The 10032-nt window shown below is 32.5% G+C and overlaps 1 protein-coding gene across 2 annotated transcripts in view; it reads left to right on the forward strand.

Moving 5' to 3' along the window:
• LOC111054272 (dual specificity tyrosine-phosphorylation-regulated kinase 4) overlaps positions 1-10032 on the forward strand; it is a 272216-nt gene that overhangs the window by 256773 nt on the left and 5411 nt on the right. For both annotated transcript variants that reach the window (XM_039423690.1, XM_039423689.1), the window contains exons 4-11: positions 69-312; positions 1978-2138; positions 2638-2762; positions 5648-5800; positions 6223-6361; positions 6809-6980; positions 7655-7798; positions 9795-9924. In XM_039423690.1, the coding sequence (XP_039279624.1) occupies positions 69-312; positions 1978-2138; positions 2638-2762; positions 5648-5800; positions 6223-6361; positions 6809-6980; positions 7655-7798; positions 9795-9924 (1268 nt within the window). The remainder of the gene's footprint in view (positions 1-68; positions 313-1977; positions 2139-2637; positions 2763-5647; positions 5801-6222; positions 6362-6808; positions 6981-7654; positions 7799-9794; positions 9925-10032) is intronic.

Here is a 10032-nt window from a genome sequence, read left to right on the forward strand (position 1 = left end):
ATTTCGATTAATGATTTATTTTGATATAAGAGAATTGTAAAAAATGTGTTGTTTGTGTGTTGTTGCAGCTGCCCGCACTGAAGAGTGTGATTCGCAACGGGAGTATAGGCCCTGGCAACAAGTCGGAGTCATCCAGATCCACTCCGGTGCTGAATCCTGGGTTCCCGCACCTCAACAACAACCAGAACAACGCCAACAACAACAACAACAATTCCACCACTCACAACAACAATAACAACTCGAGTCCACCGCCGAACCTGCACGCCGACCGGTTGGACTCCTATGGACGACGCCTGCCGCTCTCGCCTAGTGGTCAGTACAATAATACTGACATTTATTTCATTTCACAATCACATCAATTTAATGATTGGGATAAAATCAATAGGATGAACCCAAAACTATTTCTCTCCCTAATTTTTATAACATCCTAGTATTTCAACAAACCGTTCTATTTCTACCAAACAATAAGGGGTTTGTTTGACTTCCAATCAACTTTAACTATTTCCTGATTAATTTCTATGAAATGAACTCTAGATAAACTAGAGAAAACTATGTTATGATTTACAGGATTACTATGTTGGGTGGCGGGAGTTGTATGAGAAATCCCAAATTATGCTCACAATAAAAAACTAACGATAAAAAAATTGATTGTAAGATATTAAATATAATAAACCTCTCAGATTATTCGTCTATGGATTCACCCATATCCTTGTATACTGGATAATTATAGGGCTATGTATAATCCGGATGATTACTTGAAAATCTAGAATACTAAACAGGTGAATGATTTTTTTGGAGTTAAGTTCTATTTCAGAGGAGAGATAGCTTCAATAAAGTAATAGTGTCATGATAATAATAATATTGAATATTTAGTGAAATTTTATAAATAATTTCCAGTAGATTATTCTTTCATGAAAGAAAACATTTAACTGTTTAAATGTGAGGTTCTGCAAGATTCCATCTCAATGTAATTTTTCTCTTCCATAAATGATTCTCATAATCACGGTCTAAAACTGTCAGGCAATCATCTGAACACTGGAATTATTCCACGGAACTTGAACTAGAGAGTTGAGAGGATATTCTCACAGAGAGAATGCACGACAAACATTAATGTCATAATAAAGTGTTGAAAATCGTGATTTCCACACATTTTCATCAAGCTTGTTGAAGTGAGCCCTGCTTGTACAGTGAGTTCGCTAAGAGGATGATGGCCATTCGTCTCTTCCCGCTAAACAGGGGGGGTCATGGGAGAGGGTGGTTTCTATTTACCGAGTCACAGCAGGCTTGATTAAAGTGGAGTTGACCCAAGACGGTGATAATCCCAGAGTGATGTTGTGTATAATAGTGCTTGCTTGAGGAGGTTTATGAGAGTACGCAGTGATGAAGCCGGTAACATAACGTTGACGAAGCCCTTTCACAGTTCAGAGCTCTGCCTATTCATATCACTGGGGAGTTTTCAGGGGGAGTAAACGGTTTGAAGCAACGTTGAAAGGAGCTTATTAATTTAATATGGAGCTTAATTCGTTATGAGTATAACATGGTATAAGCTCTTCTTAGGATCATATTCATCACATTGATCACACTACATCTGAATAGAATGAATATAGGCCTACTACTCATTTAAGGGAAATCAGTGATCTTATATTGGTTTATCTCCATGAAACTGATCTCATTAACTTTCTTAGCATATTCAAAAATCCAATCCTAATAATATCATTCAATATCCATACTAATAATATTATAATATGTATTGTAAAAATTTAAATTTGTAGCATAGACATGCCTCTAGACCTTTCTTAATTCAGTTTTGCATTGAATTAACTTCTCTAGACGGCACATGACCTTGGAGAATCACATAAAAATATGAATTATTCGCTGCAATCTTGATGAAAATGTCTGACTAACGCAGATACCAACTTATTTTCTTCATTTAAGTTCAATACCGAACTAATTTTCTTTTGTATTTAATGTTTACAGAGGTGTTTAAATACTACGGGAGTCGGGTGACGGTCTATGAACGATTTGAAATAGTTGACTACCCAGAGATCTGGTACTTGGGTTTGAATGCTGCCAAAATACAAGGAAAAGAAGGCTCCATTAATGATGGATATGATGATGAAAATGGAAGCTACAATAAGGTCAGTTCATTTTCCTTCTGAAAATTTGGTCAATCAATCCCTTATATCCTTCATGTTCAATACAGTATACATATTACGGTTGAATTCCAAGATATCATATTATAACTGTCACTATTGTTGGTATTTAAGGTAGACAAAGTGTAATTTAAATTAAAATTCAATCTTTTAGTAGTTCTCAACAATTAGTCTACATTTTAGCAAGCTCTTGTAAATTAATTCAATAGTTTCTCATTGAATTTTGAATTGAAAGGCATTCATCTACGATAATGTTTAATTCATCAAATGGTTCCATCTGGATTTTGAATAGCCATTTCATTTAAATTATATTGTTTTATCTTGAATTCCTCTTATTCCTTAGAGTCTACTAATGCTTCATTATCTCATAAACTTTTATTGTTCCTCTTAATATTGATTAAAATCATATTTAAGTATCAAATTCAATCATTTAAATTATATTAAATCACATTGAATATATCTAAATTTAATTTATGTTGAACAGGTTCTACATGATCATATATGCTACCGATATGAGATCCTTGAAGTCATTGGAAAAGGAAGTTTTGGTCAAGTGATTCGAGCTCTCGATCATAAAACTAAGCAATATGTAGCCATCAAAATCATCAGGTAATTAAAATATTATAAGCCTACTCTATCTGTATGTATGATGTCAACTCATTAACAATCCATTGATTGATCGTTATGGTTTTGAATGCTTGGTTTAGACAGTGTTTAACTGTGTACTGAATGATGGATATTCTCAAACTTACAAAAAAAAAACTTTTTCTAAATCGGAAAAGTCAAAGAATGACAATATTCGAATAATATTATGTGTGATGTGTAATTTTAACACTTGAATTTTAATTTTTTAATATGGACTCTTGGAATGTTTCAAAGCCGGCTGTTTCTGTTTATGTATCAAAGCCGTTCGACCAATATGTAACTATTTATCACGTGAGCGTGGCACACTAAAATCATCATGAACATTACAGATAACAATGAAACAAAAATTTTAATTAGAATCTGATTCAAAAATTGTAATCAGAACCTGATTCAAAATTATTGAAGTGAGAATTCCTATAGATGTGTATCAATCTCTCATCACGTCAGCCAGGAAAAATGAAGAGCGAGTTTGTCTGCAGAGCAAGTTAATTTCGTTTGTGAGAAAAAATTAGCCATGAAAAACTGGAGTCTGACAATGATGTTGCAAAATTAATAATGGAACAGTGTGACTGATTGATAGTGTCTTGTTTTGTGTTTTTTGCATCGTCATCTGCATTTCATCTCTGTGAATTTTTGCTGCATCCAAATTCAAATTCACAAAAACTGAACAATTCACTTCCTGTAAAATAAATTCCTTATTCAAATACAACTTGCCTTCCGTATCCAGTGCTTTTTGAAAAAATGTTTTTGTAGTTTTGTTTACATTATATTATCTTCTTTTTTCGAAATCAACAATGAAATACAGCAAATGTAATTAAGATCTGTAGTATATGTGATTTAATGGTCTAAGATTAATAACATGGATGTTTTGAAGCTGCTTCAGTTACTCGAATCATATTAAAATACCGGTACTGTCTTGATACCATTATCTTATCTTAAAACAAAAAATTATGATTTGTCAGAAATGTTCCCCAATCGAAAAACTTTAACTTACAGGATTTATATAACACCTAATCGTATTTTTCTCATGATATGGAATCATGAAATATAAGGAATATATTCAATAATTATTGTGAATGGTGAACCGAGTATTATCGTTCCCTATTTTTTTTTATTATCGTTCTCATCATGAAAGAAAAATGTTTGTCTTCAACTGCTGGCTCTTAACTTTGGACTGATTAGACTGCATACAGTTTCTCATCAATATAAAATAAGCCCATTTCAGCCGTGAAAATATACTCGCAAGTCACAGATCCTAGAACATAACTGTCTGCAAGAAACAAACGTAACATCGGAGTAGCACATTGGGGAGCTCTTCAGTACAAACGTGCATTGGACGATTGTATCGGTCTTATTTCAAAATTAAATATCACATTATATGGAGCCAGCTTAATTTGTTGAGAGGTAAGGTGTCTGGAATGCCCACAAACACCTAAATAATACCTTAGTTAGATGAACAGACTCCTCCTTCCAGTTTTGGTAGCTTTGACGTGTGTTACAATAATTTTATGGGACATTTCACTGTAACATACGATCAAATTAGTAGTCTATATTAGTAGCTTCTCACAGTGAAACTTGACTGACAAGGATTATAGATTACTTTCTTGTCTAGTCTATGAACAATCGATGTTTCTGTATTCAATGGATTCTTAATCCCATGCAGTCAAGTTTCATTGTCCCTAGTTTGTTGTGTATTCAAGATCATCTAATATCCTTGATCTTAATGACTGATCTATTTTCCAAGTTACTAGTTACTAGGGACTAAGTTGATAGTAATATCTAGCAAATCATTTTCCTTCAACCATAAATTCCGTTAGAATTGAAAGTTGTACATTCAACCTAATCAGAATGTTAATAGAAAATATCTTCAAGTTCAAGTAAATAAAATAATATAATTCTTAAAAACACCAATTTCTAAAATAGACTTCAAAACTCATTCATGTTGCCCTGTATTATCATAATACTAACGGTATTCACTTATTATACCTCTTTGAGCACAATAAACTCTTTCAAATATTATCTTTCAGCTTCTTCCCAGTGAGAATAATGAATTTTTTTCTCTAGAAAATCACTTCAATCCAATGGAAAAATTGTCCTTGCACCTAATTTCCATCTAGCGTACTTATAATTTATTCTTCATTTCAAATTTACAAAAAAAAAATTATGTAGTTTTTCTAGTTGTCATTGCTTTTCTAGTCTCATAGTTTTGTATCTTGTTGCTAGACGTAATAATTAAGCTCTTGAGAATAGTCTCTTCAAAAATATATAAAACACACAGTTATGGAATTTTTTTATCCTCTTCCAGTTGGTTTGAAAGTCAGTTTTGTTTGGTTGAACTGAACCAGTTGAAACTATTTAAATTGAGGCGCAATGCTTCATGACGTTTCAAATTACTTGAATTACATTTTAGAAATGACTGGGAAAAAAGTAAAATGTTACACTTCTCAAGTAGATTTTTTTTAGATTATACTCTTCAACTGGATTGAATAATCTTGTTTGTGATATGTTGAATCATCGAATAAGCTCAATCTGATCCTTTAGTAATTTATTACTTTTTATAGTTTGGCAATTGACATGTGATCTGGAAACTTTAAATTCTTGTATTGAATTCAAATTATCAACATATTAAAGAATTTTGAGCTTATATCAAATTACAGTGGATATCAGGCGATACATGTGCACTTTCGGGTGGCTCATGAGTCCATGGCTTAATCGATTACCCAAATTCATATTGATATTCGAAGTATCGCATTATTATTTTAGTAGAAATTTTAGTATGAATTATTTGACTATTCATGTTCTATCAATAGCTGAAACCTTTTTTATTCATAATTAATTTACTTTTTCAGGAACAAGAAACGATTCCACCATCAGGCACTGATTGAAGTGCGGATATTGGAGAATCTGAGGAGGAAGGACCCGGATGGCACTCACAATGTCATCCACATGCTCGACTACTTCTACTTCAGAAATCACCTCTGCATCAGTTTTGAATTGATGAAGTGAGTTCCAACGTTTTTTTTTCATTTTTCTTCTAAAATTAAAATGCCTGCAGAAAATAATGATTCTTATACAAACAAGATGGAACGAAAAATTATTATTGCATATTTATATTCGTACAATCTCTTGTGTATATTCAGTCCAATCTAAACTTCTTCATTTGTGGCCACTATGACTACAACATATTCTGGCTTTCACCAAATTTTGAAGATATTTTTAACATTTGTCAGTTGTGATACATTATTTTATAATGGTTGTTTTTTGAAGATTGTTTTCGAATTAGTCACTTTTTGAATCGTAAACATCGACAATTATTATGAAGTTTTATTTGTAGCCCAACATAATAAAATCACTATTTAAATTTAAACGGTAATAGTAATAATATTCAAGGGGATAACTAATTAACTGATTTTTATTTTCCCAGTCTGAACCTGTACGAACTGATCAAAACAAACAACTATCAGGGCTTCAGTCTGAGTTTAATCAAAAGGTTTGCTCTCTCTCTGGTGCAATGTCTTCGTCTCCTCCATAAGGAAAACATCATACACTGTGATCTTAAACCCGTAAGTATATTTGAACATTCAACCATTTGCCTCCATACCTGTAGCTTCTATAATTAATTAAAAGTTCCCTTCATTTTGATTCATAAAAAATAATTGCATTATAACATCATATCACTGTAACACTTTGTCAATGTCTAGTATTTAACAGAAGTGAATACCACCTTACAGGCACTTTCATTTCATTAAACAACATGGTCTCTGAATTCTTAAAATGAAATCAAAAACGTACTTTTATTCTTTATTTAATGGCTCTAATTTTAAATTTTAGTGCAAATATTCTTATACAGAAAATGATTATGAAAAAAATGTTTTTCGATATTAGTCTAAATTTGGGCGAGGAATAAGGGTTCTACCAATTATGCGATTATAGTGCTATACAATTGAACAAATTAATTTATTTTCCAATTATTTTCTGTCTTTTCCTAACATATTATTGTTATTGGACAGGAAAACGTACTATTAAGACAACGAGGAAGCAGTCTAATTAAAGTGATTGACTTCGGAAGCTCTTGCTATGCTCACCAACGGGTCTACTCATACATACAGTCACGATTCTACAGATCTCCAGAAGTGATTCTTGGTCTTCCATATGGCACACCTATCGACATGTGGAGTTTAGGTATGTCAAACTCAACTTTTCATAGGAAAATGAAAACTTTTGTTTAAATTAAATGGTATTTTCCATTAATAGGCTATTCTAAGTAGCCAATAAATTTTTGAAATAAGATAATTTGACTGAAAAATTACATTTTTACAAGTACAAGTACAGGTAGTAAGCATAGTACAAAACTGAAGTTTCAGCTCGACTGTTGATGATTGTGATGTCATGAGGTGATTCGAATCTTTATTTTGAAGTTTCAACTCAAAATAAACTGATAATAGCCTAATGCCATGAATGAGCATCGAAACTAAGGTTTTGTTCAAATAAAACCATCTTCGAAAAAATAAACATTTTCAAGTTTCTAATAAGTACCATCTATTCTAATTATTGTTATTTAAAAATTGATCAATGAATTATGTTTCATTAACATTAATAATGAATAAATGAATTATCTGATTATGGTATGAGCCTGCGTCTTCCATTTATACATTTACACATATATTACGTTTATACACATTTGTGTACAATCAATCCTGGAATTTACTTTTATTTTTAGCATGGAAGTTCTGTGTTGAAGTTCATTGTTTGTGTATTGAGTACAAACAGTTTCTTTCTCAAATCTATTTTGCCAGAGAACGCACCTCGTGGCTATTATTATAGTTGAAGAATGATTATGGTATGTTTTATTGCAGGTTGCATACTGGCCGAGCTGTACACTGGCTATCCTCTGTTTCCTGGCGAGAATGAAGTGGAGCAGCTGGCCTGTGTCATGGAGGTTCTTGGTGTTCCCCCCGAACATGTCATCATGAACGCTTCAAGAAGAAGACTATTCTTTGGTAAATATCAACTACCAATACTACTATCAACGAGTCTATACAAAGTGTTTACGAACTCCCTGCCAATATTCTAGGACATTGTTCCTGGCTAAAAAACATATCTAAATATCATATTTAAATTGTCCGGAAGTTTTCAGTTACTCACACAGCGGCCATTTTGCTTTTGCATCATTTTTTTCCTAAATAATGGTTAAACATACGAAATTGAAACTTTGCATGATCATTAATAACAACTAGATAAAGCTAGAAAAAAATTATGATAATTTTTCAAATTTATAAAACAAAATGGCGGCCATTTGAAATTTTGTTCCTTAAATAACTTAGAAACCCTTGGTTTTACAAAAACTTTACAAGAATAACTGTTTTTAGTAAATTTTATTGCCTATCGATTGGTACAAGATTTTTTAAGATTGGACCAATATTAACTGAGATATGGCAGCCTTAGTGATAGGTGACCACTGAAAGTTTGTTGCAGTGCAAACCAAGGCATGCTGATAGAGTCGCCTCAATGATGCAACAATCTCTATTTGCTTTGCATGTTAATTGTAAGCGATTTTAGGTAATTTCAAACAATAAAAAAACGTTACACAACCCTCTAAAGGTGGGTCACCAACCACTAAAACTGCCATATCTCAGTTAATATTGGTCCAATCTTTTACCAATCAATAGGCAATAAAATTTACTAAAAAAAGTTATTCTTGTAAAGTTTTTGTAAAACCAAGGGTTTCTAACCCTTAGTTATTTGAGAAACAAAATTTCAAACAAAGTTTGAAATGGCCGCTGTGTGAGTAACTGAAGACTTCGGGACAATTTAAATATGATATTTAGATATGTTTTTCACCCAGGAACAAGGCCCTAGAGTATTGGTAGGGAGTTCCTAAACACCCTGTATATAGTCCGATACACTTTACTAAGTCAGTGATTTCATAAGAATGTATAGTATTCACGTTCACCGCCTTCTATAGTACATACTAATGATTCAAGTTAACCCGATATTTATTTCTATTAATTGTTGAATCTGTCAATCAACAAAAATTCCTGTCGATGTGGCAACGGTCTGGAGTTGGAAAAGTAAGAAGTCATCTATTTTGTCTGATGGCAGACGAGGATAGCAAACCAATGTCATCAAGAACGATCCAATGATCAGATGCTGACTTTAAAACGTGAATTTACTATAGAAGGAAGCATTATATTTATGTAATGAATCCAGTTGAATAGCTTATTCCATCACTAAGATTTAGAGTGAATTTTGCTGTTTTCACTGAAACGAGGTGTTTTCAAAACGTGGTTTGGATAATACATTATATTAAGGTATGAGAGAATCACAATATCGAATATGATTTTGTTCTCTATTATGTTGAAAATATCGGGGCACCGAGCTTCGCTCGTTATTTTTATTTATTGATAAACAAAACACAATTCTCTAAAATGATCGTGTTTATATTTTACATACGTGTTATTCATGCGTCAGCTTATGAATTTCGGGGATGCGATATTTTGATTTTCCACAGACTCACTCGCTCACTCACTTTTTTATTATCCACTGACGACAAGTCTCAGCTGTTTCAGCCAAGGATGATTTATCCTTTTAATGTCGTTTAGCGAGTTTTCCCAAGTATGAGACCTAGTGCAATCGAATTTTTATATCATAAACCTACTATGCTCCAAATTTCGTGAAAATCGTTAGAGCCGTTTTCGAGATACGTTGAACATAAATAATCAGATATAAAAATACAGAAACTGCTCGCTTAATATAATAGGATTAAACTCGAAGTTGTCGTTTGTAACAACTTCTGTTGGGATCATGGGAATTTTCGTTTATTCACTGCTCATTTTTTGTAAGAACTTGTAAGCATGTAACCATTCCAAAATCTCTCAATCGATTTTAAGAGATTATAGAACCTATCTGATCACATCGAACTCAAATAAATTTGATTTTAGAGTTATAGAAAACTGTAATATACTGTCGGACAATAAACATGTTAATTTGTTGCAGATTCCAAAGGCAACCCCAGATGTATAACGAATAGTAAAGGCAGAAAGCGAAAGCCTGGATCGAAGGATATTGCATCAGCTATTAGATGTAATGACAAGTTGTTTGTTGATTTCGTCAGCCAATGCTTATGGTGAGTGAAAAAAAATCATTTTTCAAATTGATTTCTCACTACCTTCTTGATTTCCACGTTACAAGGAGGTAAATTTGTATTATTTCTTTATCTTTCCTTTTCTATTTC

This window comes from Nilaparvata lugens, chromosome 3 (assembly GCF_014356525.2).
Source record: "Nilaparvata lugens isolate BPH chromosome 3, ASM1435652v1, whole genome shotgun sequence".
Lineage (NCBI taxonomy): Eukaryota > Metazoa > Arthropoda > Insecta > Hemiptera > Delphacidae > Nilaparvata > Nilaparvata lugens.